The sequence below is a fragment of the Tachysurus fulvidraco genome, chromosome 17, assembly GCF_022655615.1.
Source record: "Tachysurus fulvidraco isolate hzauxx_2018 chromosome 17, HZAU_PFXX_2.0, whole genome shotgun sequence".
Classification (NCBI taxonomy): Eukaryota; Metazoa; Chordata; class Actinopteri; order Siluriformes; family Bagridae; genus Tachysurus; species Tachysurus fulvidraco.
This window is the reverse complement of record NC_062534.1, coordinates 82,501-97,500: the sequence shown is the minus strand read 5'-3', so window position 1 is coordinate 97,500 and position 15,000 is coordinate 82,501. Positions and strand designations below refer to the sequence as shown.

General features: G+C 43.5%; 1 protein-coding gene across 5 annotated transcripts in view; it reads left to right on the top strand.

Moving 5' to 3' along the window:
- The window catches only part of pcdh1b (protocadherin 1b), a 105,901-nt gene that overhangs the window by 76,300 nt on the left and 14,601 nt on the right, over positions 1 to 15,000 (top strand). For all 5 annotated transcript variants that reach the window (XM_047802255.1, XM_047802253.1, XM_047802254.1 and 2 more), the window contains one exon: positions 2,618 to 2,837. In XM_047802255.1, coding sequence (XP_047658211.1) covers positions 2,618 to 2,837 — 220 coding nt within the window. The remainder of the gene's footprint in view (positions 1 to 2,617; positions 2,838 to 15,000) is intronic.

Below are 15,000 nucleotides of genomic sequence, written 5' to 3'. Positions count from 1 at the left end.
ACATATTAGCCAGTGCATCTTCACTAAATTAGCATAACCCTGTCTCAGTAATGCTAACTCCTCTCTCTAACTATGATTAAATATCATAAATATCATTAAGTAACACTGAGCTATTAGCTAAGGAAAAGTTGTTAGCATTATTAAGTGTTTAGCATCACTTTAATGACAGCTTTGAGCTTGTGTTTAAGTCAGTAAGCATGCTAATGTTGCTTAGCAATACGCTAGTGCATAATGAGTTTAACTATATGGAAATAACAATGTGGTAGCATGCAATAAGCCAACAAACTAATGTGTCAGAGTCTGTGTTTTCATATCAAAGCTGTCTGTCTGTCTGTCTGTCTGTCTGTCTGTCTGTCTGTCTGTCTGTCTGTCTGTCTGTCTGTCTGTCTATCTGTCTGTCTGTCTGTCTGTCTGTCTGTCTATCTGTCTGTCTGTCTGTCTGTCTCTCTTTAAGTAAACAGATCTTCAGTTATTTACTTTATGATCCAATGTTGTTTGATGAGAGACAGGGAATCTGTACTTTCAACTATTTTTCACTTTTGTCTGTCGTGTATATGTGTTGTGTGTGTGTGTGTGTGTGTGTGTGTGTGTGTGTGTGTGTGTGTTTAGCCGTCTCTCCTCATTTCCCTCAGTTTTGCCTGTGTGTGTTTGTTAGGTAAATGAGTGTTATGCTCTTGGTGTTAAGGTTATCAGAACAGCGTGTCTCCTGTGATGGTAAAGCTCTAGTGAGAACATCACTCTGTAGCTGAGTTAGTGCATGCGTGTGTTATTACACAAACACCATCATACCTGTGTTATAAACCATCATACCTGTGTTATAATCACACGAATGAGTGAGGTTGTGTTCTTAACAACACACTCCACGTTTAAAACGTTAAAGGTTTTTTATGTAGAACCAAAAACAGACTGTCTCAGTGGGAAGGAGAAAGATGTCTGTCTCTCTTCTGTCTGTCTGTCTGTTGTGTAAAGGTACTTCAGCCTCTCAAGTGCAGTTCACCACCAAACCTGTGGCATCGTTGTCACTCCTGACATAGAGAGAGAGGGAGAGAGGGAGAGAGAGAGAGGGAGAGAGAAAGAGAGGGGGGGGGGGGGTTGGTGTAGTTCTGTTATATACCTGGAGGCAAACAGCAGCAGAACATGAAGAGAAGGAATAAAGGAGATTTTTAAACAAAGACCCCAAACACACTCACACCCACATACACACACCAGCGTTAGCATTGTCTAGCTTTCTCATTTTGTTCCCATTCTTTTGCATGTGTGTGATGTGAGAGAGAGAGAGAGAGAGAGAGAGAGAGAGAGAGAGAGAGAGAGAGAGAGAGAGAGAGAGAGAGAGAGAGAGAGAGAGAGATTTTGATTCAGTCTTGAGGTTAAAAGCAGTTTAACGTGTGGAGATTCTCACAGCGGGAGAAACAGTTAAACAGTGCGGGAGAAAGAGATTTATTAGTGCTGGAGAGAAGGAGCTGAGGGACAGGGTGTGTGTGTGTGTGTGTGTGTGTGTGAGTGTGTGTGTGTGTGTGAGTGTGTGTGTGTGTGTGTGTGTGTGTGTGTGTGTGTGTGTGTGTGTGTGTGTGTGTGTTTGGGTCTTTGTCTCACTTTAGATACCAATTTGTGAGCTGTCTGTTTCTATTGTAACAGAGAGTGTTTGTTTCACACACAATGTTCAGTAAGCTGTGCTAGCATGGTGCATGTGTGTGTGTGTGTGTGTGTGTGTGTGTGTGTGTGTGTGTGTGTGTGTGTGTGTGTGTGTGTGTGTGTGAGAGAGAGAGATTCAAAATGGCTGACGTGTTTTTGTCTTTGATTCAGTGAGAGAAACACAGATCATCACCGCTGTCTAAAATCCCACATGACACTCTTTACTAAACCTGCTGGTGTTGTGTGTGAAGATTTATACTGGATTTTAATAACACTTCTGTAGATCCCAAAACTAACCATGGAAAAGTGTTTAAAATATTTATTTATTATAAATCTGTTCTAATCTACAGATGAAGCAACACTGGCACTGCTGATTTTTGCAGAATACAAAGCAACAGGAACAAAGTTCTCACTCTAATTCTCAGCTTCATCTACATCTCTGTCTCTTCCTCATCGTCGTCTGTTCACTCCACAGATGTCATTAACATCAGGATAAAATAATTAACTAATAACTGATTCATTAACTTACTTCTTTCTGTTCTCTATTCTTCTTACAGTATTTTGATTGTCATACAAACATGTTTGTGTGTATGTTGTGTGTATGTTGTGTGTATGTTGTGTGTATGGAGTGTGTGAGTGCTCTTGTTTGTATTGAGCTGTAACATGGTGGAAATTTTGATATCTGCTTTTGGTTTATAAACTAAACTGATTCAGTTTCACTACAGAGTGTAAATTTACAAATACTTTAAATCATCAGAAACTCTGACATTGACCTCTTGAGGATTTAGACATATTTATACATACTGAGGTTTTGCTAGGTTTCTAAAAACAAGAATGAAAATGACCAAAATTAAAACATTTCTACATCATTTTAGTAAAATATAGAGATGTATATTTTTTGTATTGCAAATTCAGCTATAGTGAAAATATCCGAATATTACAGAAGTCCTAAAACCATTTCTGTTTCCTTTACATCCAATCACAGCTGCCGCACCGCCGAGTGACCTTTTCAACAGCCAATCAGGCACAGGATCTGCAGGACTCCTCCCAGCACAGTTACTATGACAGTGGATTGGATGAATCAGAAACACCGAGCAGTAAAAGTTCTTCGGGGCCAAGGATCGGACCGTTGGCGCTACCCGAGGATCACTATGAGAGGACAACACCGGATGGCAGCATCGGAGAGATCGAACACCCCGAGAGTGGTAGGACAAAATCTCCCATGATCCTCTTCTGCTTTCACACTAACACACACATTACCTGTCTCCGCCCCCATTGAGAACATCAGCCAATGAAATTCCCAACAGATGAGGTCTGAATCTGGCATCAGTGTAATACAGTCTGTTAAGTGAAGTGGGCGGGGCTAGACAATGGCACTCATACCTTTATGCAAATAAGATGTAATGTGGCAGCCAATAAGAGACACAAGTTCCAATAACTTTTGAACAACAGGAACACACACACACACACACACACGCACACACACACACACACACACACACGCACACACGCACACACGCACACACAAACACACACGTGCACACACACAAACACACAAGAGCTAAACATAAAGATCTCTAGATTCCACTGTATGGTGTGAAACTGTGCAGTCATACAGTGCTGTTATAAATACTGTTAGATATCCTTCAGCTGAGAGAGAGAGAGAGAGAGAGAGAGAGAGAGAGAGAGAGAGTCAACTGGATTGAATGACATGTGTTATGTAGCTAATGTTTCTATCTTGCAGTGATTAATACCTGTTGTCATTAGTTACCTGGTTCTGATGGGCCATCAGAACTCAACAACTTGTCATCGTACTAACTAATGGACTCTGAAGCACACTGACAAGCTCCAACAAACACTATTTCTTAATGTCTCATTCCCTTCATTGTGACAGACGAATATGATGGTGTGTGATCATTGTGTGATCTACTCAGTGATTGAGAGCCGCAGTTCTTTAATAAACCATAGAACACATTTATATTCTGTTAGAATGAAAGCAGCACAGGGGCAGAACCATGTGTTTTATTAAAGGTGTCTCTGTTTCCCAGAACACTCATTTCCATCATTCTCACCATGCATTTTTCTGGCCCTTACTAAATGGACATATTGTCTAACAGTACATTGTACACACACACACACACACACACACACACACACACACACTCAGTGTTATAATACATATGGTTTTAAGGAAGAGTTTAACAGACGGAGATGATGAGGCGTCACATCATCCATCTGCTTCAGAGATATATCATGTCCAGTATAACACCTCGTCACACTATTTATTTATATTAACAGTTTTATTCACCACACAGATTTATTCACCATACAGTTTTATTCACCATACAGTTTTATTCACAATACATTGACGACACCAAACACACTGCTCCAATTCAACAGACCTGCATAAGAGCAAAGGCCAGAATGCTTTGGAGGCACATATTTCATGTCCAGACAAGAGATATTGCTTGTAAGGTTAGGAGGAAAATCTGATCTTTATTATTCATTGTAAAAAGTGATGATAGTGAATCATACAGCACACTGAACACTTCCTTCTACAATGTCTTACTTTACATTTACAACGCAGTGTCTTATGCTGTGTTTATGTTCCCTCAAAAAACATTGACACTTTGTGTGAAATTATGTGTTATGACTTTTCTACACACCTTTTCACTTACAGACCCAAGCGGCTTATAGACAATAAGTTAGAAAAATGACAATTCATCAAGAGTTAAAAATACAACTCCAACCGTTAATAATAATAATAATAATAATAATAATAATAATAATAATAATAATTCCATGATCACAGATTCTCTCATTTTGTAATGCAGGTTAGGGTTAGTGCTGGAGCTGCCTGTGCTGGGTTAGGGTTAGGGTTAGTGTTAGGGTTAGGGTTAGTGCTGGAGCTGCCTGTGCTGGGTTAGGGTTAGGGTTAGGGTTAGTGCTGGAGCTGCCTGTGCTGGGTTAGGGTTAGGGTTAGTGTTAGTGCTGGAGCTGCCTGTGCTGGGTTAGGGTTAGGGTTAGGGTTAGTGCTGGAGCTGCCTGTGCTGGGTTAGGGTTAGGGTTAGTGTTAGTGCTGGAGCTGCCTGTGCTGGGTTAGGGTTAGGGTTAGGTTAGTGCTGGAGCTGCCTGTGCTGGGTTATGGTTCTCATATTGGAGCCCACTGAATTTCAGACAGTAAACTTCTACTCGATGCTGTACAGCAGTTAGTGGTCAGGAACAAAGATGGTGGAGGAGAGTTTCCTGGTGGACCTGCCTAAGCTCTCTGAGCAAGCAGTCAGGGAATTGGACAGAGGTCTGCCACTGGAAGGCTCTCCAGGGGATGGAGAATGGACAGGCACCAGGTATAAATGGTCTTCCTTTGGAGTTCTACAAGGCTTTCTGGGCAGTTATAGGGCAGGACTTGTTGGACAGTCCTGATGGACCTGAGTAACTGGTGCCCATTGTCACTAATGTGCACTGACTGCAAGCTGCTTTTAAAAGCATCACGCACACGTACACATGTAACACACGCACGCATGTAACACACGTACGCATGTAACACACGTACGCATGTAACACACGTGCGCATGTAACACACGTGCGCATGTAACACACGCGCGCATGTAACACACGCGCGCATGTAACACACGCGCGCATGTAACACACGCGCACATGTAACACACGCGCACATGTAACACACGTACACATGTAACACACGTACACATGTAACACACGTACACATGTAACACACGTACACATGTAACACACGCACACATGTAACACACGCACACATGTAACACACGCACACATGTAACACACGTGAGATTGCTATATATTACCAGATCAGAGTAAGAGTAGAAAAAATTAAAAATAATCCCTCCGTCTGACAAAATGTCACAATTTTAGACAGTCTGTCTCTTTGGGTTCATGCAGTGAAAGCCTAAAAACTCCAGAAATCTAATTTATAACATCTCACCATTAACACTTTCAAGATTTATTTATCCGAGCTATTAGAAAGAGGTTTTGGGAGAGGCACACACTCCTATGCCAGGTTGGCACATGTTGGCACACACTGTGTTTTATCAGCTACTGAACTAAAAAAGCTCATTTAAACTGTCTCTCTGTCTCTGGTCCATTTGTACTACAGGATGTGGGGACATTAGTTAGAGAGACTGAGTGTGACTGAAGTGCTGCCCCTCAGGATGTGGAGGAAAAGTAATACAATTACAGACCATTATCAGATACAGATGATTCCATTAAATACAGAGAGAGGGCGAGAGAGACAAGGGACAAGAGAGAGGGGGAGGGAGGGAGGTGGGGGGGGGGGGTGGCAGAGGGTATTCGAAATGGATATTTTTTTTATGTCTCAGCTAATCCTGTCTAACAGTAGTGTGTGTTGGCACTTTGAGTGTTCTAGCAAGCCAAATTCACACACACACACACACACACACACACACACACACACACACACACACACACACACACACACACACACGCACACAAACACACACCAACACAGACACACTCACTCGCACACACACACACACACACACACACACACACACACACACACACACACACACACACACACACACTCACTCACTAACACACACACACACACACACACACACACACACACACACACACACACACACACACACACACACACAAACACACACACCCCCAACTTTTCAGCACTTTACAGAAATGTGTTATCCATCATTATCACTTCCTGTCATGGTTCCTGTGCGTCTCTAGCGTGTCTGTAATCGTGGTTATAAACTGAATTAGGGGTTTTGTGTTTCTGCGCTTTACTGAAGCCCATCAGTGCCGCAGCTCTCGCTGCATCTCCACACCGTTTTATTGGTTTTTGTGTTGCAAAGTTACAAACGAGTGAACATGAGCAGGAAGTCTGCGAGCTTATGGAGATACAATTTCATTGGAAAACCATTTAACATGTTTCAGGATGTGTTTGCTGCATGGTCTTGTTTTTATTTGTTTATGTTTGTGTTCTCTTCAAATCACAGATTTAAATCAACCTCAGTTTTATTTACACTTCCTCATTTAGATTATTGTAAATTATTCACATTCTTGCTTTTGAGTTCTACTAAGAACCCTATTCTAGCATGAGGGTATAGCTCTTTGACCACCTCTTGATGACTTAAAGCTTTACCTTGAATATGAAGTAACTTTCTGACAGTTCCTTGATTTGATCAGCTCAGGGGTCTCATTTATAAACCTGTGTGTAGGATCCCTACTAAAAGTTTACGTGCGCCCAAAAACCAAAAATGGCGAACGCCAAAAAATATTCCAATTTATAAAACCGTGCGTACGCACACCTGTAAGCAATGTTCCCGCGGATGTGCGTACCTGAACCAGCCTCATATCCCGCCCAGTACACGCCCATTTTTACACGACCATTACACGCTCCACAACTGCGCGGGCACGAGAGTGGTCCTCGTTATAATGAGTTTCCTCTGCGCTCTGTGGGTTTAAAAATGGGGTGAGGAGCCAGCGTCTCAGGGGGTAACCACTGGGGTAGCCACTGGGGTAACCACTGGGGTAGCCACTGGGGTAACCACTGGGGTAACCACTGGGGTAGCCACTGGGGTAACCACTGGGGTAACCACTGGGGTAGCCACTGGGGTAACCACTGGGGTAACCACTGGGGTAGCCACTGTCACCTGCAGATTATAATTATATTTAAAAAAAATTGTTACAGTTTCTACTTTTTAATATTGTTTAACAGCAAATTGATTTTCAGATGGTGCCCTTATAGCAACATGATCGCAGTCAATTGTGCCGATTACATTTGGGAAACCAGACATTGCTGCATTATAATTTCGGCCTGTTCACACAGTGTAGGGGAACCTGATGTACCTCACACAGTGTAGGGGAACCTGATGTATCTCACACAGTGTAGGGGAACCTGATGTATCTCACACAGTGTAGGGGAACCTGATGTATCTCACACAGTGTAGGGGAACCTGATGTATCTCACACAGTGTAGGGGAACCTGATGTATCTCACACAGTGTAGGGGAACCTGATGTATCTCACACAGTGTAGGGGAACCTGATGTATCTCACACAGTGTAGGGGAACCTGATGTATCTCACACAGTGTAGGGGAACCTGATGTATCTCACACAGTGTAGGGGAACCTGATGTATCTCACACAGTGTAGGGGAACCTGATGTATCTCACACAGTGTAGGGGAACCTGATGTATCTCACACAGTGTAGGGGAACATGATGTATCTCACACAGTGTAGGGGAACCTGATGTATCTCACACAGTGTAGGGGAACCTGATGTACCTCACACAGTGTAGGGGAACCTGATGTACCTCACACAGTGTAGGGGAACCTGATGTATCTCACACAGTGTAGGGGAACCTGATGTATCTCACACAGTGTAGGGGAACCTGATGTATCTCACACAGTGTAGGGGAACCTGATGTATCTCACACAGTGTAGGGGAACCTGATGTATCTCACACAGTGTAGGGGAACCTGATGTATCTCACACAGTGTAGGGGAACCTGATGTATCTCACACAGTGTAGGGGAACCTGATGTATCTCACACAGTGTAGGGGAACCTGATGTACCACACACAGTGTAGGGGAACCTGATGTATCTCACACAGTGTAGGGGAACCTGATGTATCTCACACAGTGTAGGGGAACCTGATGTATCTCACACAGTGTAGGGGAACCTGATGTATCTCACACAGTGTAGGGGAACCTGATGTATCTCACACAGTGTAGGGGAACCTGATGTATCTCACACAGTGTAGGGGAACCTGATGTACCTCACACAGTGTAGGGGAACCTGATGTATCTCACACAGTGTAGGGGAACCTGATGTATCTCACACAGTGTAGGGGAACCTGATGTATCTCACACAGTGTAGGGGAACCTGATGTATCTCACACAGTGTAGGGGAACCTGATGTACCTCACACAGTGTAGGGGAACCTGATGTATCTCACACAGTGTAGGGGAACCTGATGTATCTCACACAGTGTAGGGGAACCTGATGTATCTCACACAGTGTAGGGGAACCTGATGTATCTCACACAGTGTAGGGGAACCTGATGTATCTCACACAGTGTAGGGGAACATGATGTATCTCACACAGTGTAGGGGAACCTGATGTATCTCACACAGTGTAGGGGAACATGATGTATCTCACACAGTGTAGGGGAACCTGATGTATCTCACACAGTGTAGGGGAACATGATGTATCTCACACAGTGTAGGGGAACCTGATGTATCTCACACAGTGTAGGGGAACATGATGTATCTCACACAGTGTAGGGGAACCTGATGTATCTCACACAGTGTAGGGGAACCTGATGTATCTCTCACAGTGTAGGGGAACCTGATGTATCTCACACAGTGTAGGGGAACCTGATGTATCTCACACAGTGTAGGGGAACCTGATGTATCTCACACAGTGTAGGGGAACATGATGTATCTCACACAGTGTAGGGGAACCTGATGTATCTCACACAGTGTAGGGGAACCTGATGTATCTCACACAGTGTAGGGGAACCTGATGTATCTCACACAGTGTAGGGGAACCTGATGTATCTCACACAGTGTAGGGGAACCTGATGTATCTCACACAGTGTAGGGAACCTGATGTATCTCACACAGTGTAGGGGAACCTGATGTATCTCACACAGTGTAGGGGAACCTGATGTATCTCACACAGTGTAGGGGAACATGATGTATCTCACACAGTGTAGGGGAACCTGATGTATCTCACACAGTGTAGGGGAACATGATGTATCTCACACAGTGTAGGGAACCTGATGTATCTCACACAGTGTAGGGGAACCTGATGTATCTCACACAGTGTAGGGGAACCTGATGTATCTCACACAGTGTAGGGGAACCTGATGCACCGACTACCCATATTAAGTATACCATTCAAAACGACAGATATTATGGCACTCAGGGACGGCTGTGATATACCAGACCTATAGGGTGAGATGATAGATTCCAATAGAATTATTTCATATACAAAAAGGTTTTAGACACAAAGTTGAGGATTACTTATATATATTTTTTTATATAAATAATTCACCTGTCTGCTTTTCTCGCTGGAAACAGCCGGTTGCCAAGAACCCCAGAGTGGTGAGGACTTGTATTTGGACTGGGATGGCATGGTTCCGGCGTGTTGCCCTCTCTAATACTGGACCCAATTCAACACATATATCTAAGAGCACAGCTCTAGGGAATCTAAATCGGCTTATTAGCCAGTCATCATCATGGGCCAGGAAATCATCATGGTCCCTGAAAACTCGTTCTCTCCTTATTCTCCCATTGGCGTAATCCTCCAACAGTGCCAGCAGTGCCATCATGAAGCATTACATACCCTGGTCACCGGAGGTTTTATATGTTTCTTGCAATTAGACTGATTGTTAACACCTTGACAAAATCACAGAATTTATTTGTGGGCGAAAATTTAAGATGAAAATGTTATAGTGAACACATGCTGCTTCATGATTTTGTAATGAACACCGTAATAGTTAGGACTGATGATGAGGAGCGATTGTGCTTCATGACTGTATTTGCAGACTTTGACATTTTATGATATATGTACATTAAGGAAAATATTCTGCAGTTCTCTAATAAAAGGGTATTTCATGCTATTCTGTATGACATGTAGTCGCACCATCTCCTCCTGCGCTCTCGTTGTGGACAATGTGACTGTAAGGCAGCTCTGAGTATTATTATTATTATTATTATTATTATTATTATTATTATTATTATTATTATTATTATTATTCCCTTTGTCTCCAGAATGTGCGTACCTTTGCATGGGAACTGGCCTACGCATGTTTCTAGCCCCGTTTTGTGCGTAAGGACGCTTTATAAATGAGACCCCTGGTGAGTTCTAGTGTTCGGGACAGAGCCTTAAAATTTGAGAAGTTCTAATGAGAACATGGATTAACGGTTCTTGGTGTTCTCTGCTTCACTCACTTGTTCTCTGCACTTCCCCTTGGTTGGGTTCTAAACTGGAGGGAGTTTGTTAGCTGTGACTCAACAGTGATGTTTAAATAAGGAGTGGTCCTGTTGATGTAACACACACACACACACACACACACACACACACACACACACACACACACAATGGCAAATAAAAACAGAAATTGTGTAGAGGCAATTGCGTGTGTGTGTGTGTGTGTGTGTGTGTGTGTGTGTGGATTTATTCAGAGAGTGGCTGCCAAACAAAGCGACATGGTCCCTTAGGAGCAGATAAAGACGTAAAATTAAAGAGTCTCTTTAGTGTAAATGAAATATTCATCGCCTCAAGTGTTTGGATTGTAAAGTAAACATTCTTTTATGCAAATTGTTCGATTAGGCAAACAGCGGTCATGAATAATTTATTGGAATTTGCACAGTGTTTGATGAGTGGGAGCTTTTGACAGAGAGAGAAAAGGACATGCATTTAATCTGTGTGTGTGTGTGTGTGTGTGTGTGTGTGTGTGTGTGTGTGTGTGTGTGTGTCTATATTTGTGTGTGTGTGTGTGTGTGTGTGTGTGTGTGTGTCTATATTTGTGTGTGCATGTTTGTGTGCATGTATTTGTGTGTTTGTGTGTGCGCGTGTGTGTATGTGTGTATATGTGCATGTGTGTGTCTGTGTATTTCAGTGTGTGTGTGTGTGTGTGTGTGTGTGTGTGTGTGTGTGTGTGTGTGTGTGTGTGTGTGTGTATGTATGTGTGTGTGTGTGTGTGTCTGTATGTGTGTTTGTGTGTGCATGCATGTGTTTGTGTGTAAGTGTGTGTGTTTGTGTGCTTGACCTGTGTCAGGGAGTTCACACCTGGGCTTTAACCCCAGCAGACTAGCAGCTGTTGCTGTTTGTGTTGTCCAGTAGCTTTGAGAATAGGTGCTGCTGAATCTCTAGGGACTGGTCTAGACACACACACACACACACACACACACACACACACACACACACACACACACACACAAAATGTATTCACCTGTGTTTCTCCTCTCGTAAGGATTAGTTAACTGTTCCTCTTGTTCAGAAGATCAAAATGCATCTCTATGGAAATGTTGTGCACTTGGGACACACACACACAACACACAAAACACACAAAACACACACATAACACACATATAACACACATATAACACACAAACAGGCACAAGAAGGCAAGATGTAGTCTAAAACTGTGGTGTGTCTGCACTAACCCTCACCCTAGGGATTATTTTGTCCTTAATGTTCGCATTTAGAGTGAAACCAAAATGGTGGTGTTTCAGCAGCCTCGTGTTCGTCATCAAAAATGTTGTGTTGTGTTGTGTAGTACTGTCAGGCTGTTGTGTTGTGTTGTACTGTCAGGCTGTTGTGTTGTGTAGTACTGTCAGGCTGTCATGTTGTGTTGTACTGTCAGGCTGTTGTGTTGTGTTGTACTGTCAGGCTGTTGTGTTGTACTGTCAGGCTGTTGTGTTGTGTAGTACTGTCAGGCTGTTGTGTTGTACTGTCAGGCTGTTGTGTTGTGTTGTACTGTCAGGCTGTTGTGTTGTGTTGTACTGTCAGGCTGTTGTGTTGTGTAGTACTGTCAGGCTGTTGTGTTGTACTGTCAGGCTGTTGTGTTGTGTAGTACTGTCAGGCTGTTGTGTTGTGTTGTACTGTCAGGCTGTTGTGTTGTGTAGTACTGTCAGGCTGTTGTGTTGTGTAGTACTGTCAGGCTGTTGTGTTGTGTAGTACTGTCAGGCTGTTGTGTTGTACTGTCAGGCTGTTGTGTTGTGTAGTACTGTCAGGCTGTTGTGTTGTACTGTCAGGCTGTTGTGTTGTACTGTCAGGCTGTTGTGTTGTACTGTCAGGCTGTTGTGTTGTGTTGTACTGTCAGGCTGTTGTGTTGTACTGTCAGGCTGTTGTGTGGTGTTGTACTGTCAGGCTGTTGTGTTGTGTTGTACTGTCAGGCTGTTGTGTTGTACTGTCAGGCTGTTGTGTTGTGTTGTACTGTCAGGCTGTTGTGTTGTACTGTCAGGCTGTTGTGTTGTGTAGTACTGTCAGGCTGTTGTGTTGTACTGTCAGGCTGTTGTGTTGTGTTGTACTGTCAGGCTGTTGTGTTGTACTGTCAGGCTGTTGTGTTGTGTTGTACTGTCAGGCTGTTGTGTTGTGTAGTACTGTCAGGCTGTTGTGTTGTACTGTCAGGCTGTTGTGTTGTGTAGTACTGTCAGGCTGTTGTGTTGTACTGTCAGGCTGTTGTGTTGTGTAGTACTGTCAGGCTGTTGTGTTGTACTGTCAGGCTGTTGTGTTGTGTAGTACTGTCAGGCTGTTGTGTTGTGTTGTACTGTCAGGCTGTTGTGTTGTGTTGTACTGTCAGGCTGTTGTGTTGTGTTGTACTGTCAGGCTGTTGTGTTGTGTTGTACTGTCAGGCTGTTGTGTTGTGTAGTACTGTCAGGCTGTTGTGTTGTACTGTCAGGCTGTTGTGTTGTGTTGTACTGTCAGGCTGTTGTGTTGTGTAGTACTGTCAGGCTGTTGTGTTGTACTGTCAGGCTGTTGTGTTGTGTTGTACTGTCAGGCTGTTGTGTTGTGTTGTACTGTCAGGCTGTTGTGTTGTACTGTCAGGCTGTTGTGTTGTGTAGTACTGTCAGGCTGTTGTGTTGTACTGTCAGGCTGTTGTGTTGTGTAGTACTGTCAGGCTGTTGTGTTGTACTGTCAGGCTGTTGTGTTGTACTGTCAGGCTGTTGTGTTGTACTGTCAGGCTGTTGTGTTGTACTGTCAGGCTGTTGTGTTGTACTGTCAGGCTGTTGTGTTGTGTTGTACTGTCAGGCTGTTGTGTTGTGTAGTACTGTCAGGCTGTTGTGTTGTGTTGTACTGTCAGGCTGTTGTGTTGTGTTGTACTGTCAGGCTGTTGTGTTGTACTGTCAGGCTGTTGTGTTGTGTAGTACTGTCAGGCTGTTGTGTTGTGTTGTACTGTCAGGCTGTTGTGTTGTGTTGTGTTGTACTGTCAGGCTGTTGTGTTGTGTTGTACTGTCAGGCTGTTGTGTTGTGTTGTACTGTCAGGCTGTTGTGTTGTGTTGTACTGTCAGGCTGTTGTGTTGTGTTGTGTTGTACTGTCAGGCTGTTGTGTTGTGTTGTACTGTCAGGCTGTTGTGTTGTGTTGTACTGTCAGGCTGTTGTGTTGTGTTGTACTGTCAGGCTGTTGTGTTGTGTTGTGTTGTACTGTCAGGCTGTTGTGTTGTGTTGTGTTGTACTGTCAGGCTGTTGTGTTGTGTTGTACTGTCAGGCTGTTGTGTTGTGTTGTACTGTCAGGCTGTTGTGTTGTGTTGTGTTGTACTGTCAGGCTGTTGTGTTGTGTTGTACTGTCAGGCTGTTGTGTTGTGTTGTGTTGTACTGTCAGGCTGTTGTGTTGTGTTGTGTTGTACTGTCAGGCTGTTGTGTCGTGTTGTACTGTCAGGCTGTTGTGTTGTGTTGTACTGTCAGGCTGTTGTGTTGTGTTGTGTTGTACTGTCAGGCTGTTGTGTTGTGTTGTACTGTCAGGCTGTTGTGTTGTGTTGTGTTGTACTGTCAGGCTGTTGTGTTGTGTTGTGTTGTACTGTCAGGCTGTTGTGTTGTGTTGTACTGTCAGGCTGTTGTGTTGTGTTGTGTTGTACTGTCAGGCTGTTGTGTTGTGTTGTGTTGTACTGTCAGGCTGTTGTGTTGTGTTGTACTGTCAGGCTGTTGTGTTGTGTTGTACTGTCAGGCTGTTGTGTTGTGTTGTACTGTCAGGCTGTTGTGTTGTGTTGTACTGTCAGGCTGTTGTGTTGTGTTGTACACCGATGTAAATAATAAAAGTCTTTAATGAGCCTGACAAATAAATCAGACAAAGCAGGCAAACACCAAGCATAAAGAACTGAGACCCAGTACACAGGCAGAATACAGAAGCAAACACCAGGCAGGGCAGAACAGGCAGGGCAGAACAGGCAGGGCAGAACAGGCAGGGCAGAACAGGCAGGGCAGAATAGGAACAAGGTGGGGTGAATCACAGTGCACAGGGCAAACTGAGGAGACGTGTATAAGCAGCGTCCTTATATATTGCCTGATAACTAATATGGCCGACGCCCTATTGAAGTGAAAATTCCAGGGGTTTCGTTACCACGACGTAAAGTGGGTGTGTTTCCGGAGGTCTTTAAAAATTCCTTATTTAAAAAAACCCCAGCATACTACGAAGGACAAAAGAGTCATACAGGTAGATTTATCTTAGAAAACAAATAAACAACCAAAAACTACGGTTAGGGTTAGGGTTAGATTATCAAATAGGCCACGCCCACCTGATGACGCAATATCTGTTACGCTGTACTAACAGACTAATTAAAAGCCCAAAATACAACTCAGCTGATTTGCTGTATTTTGTTGCTGAAATGCTTTGTGATGTCAC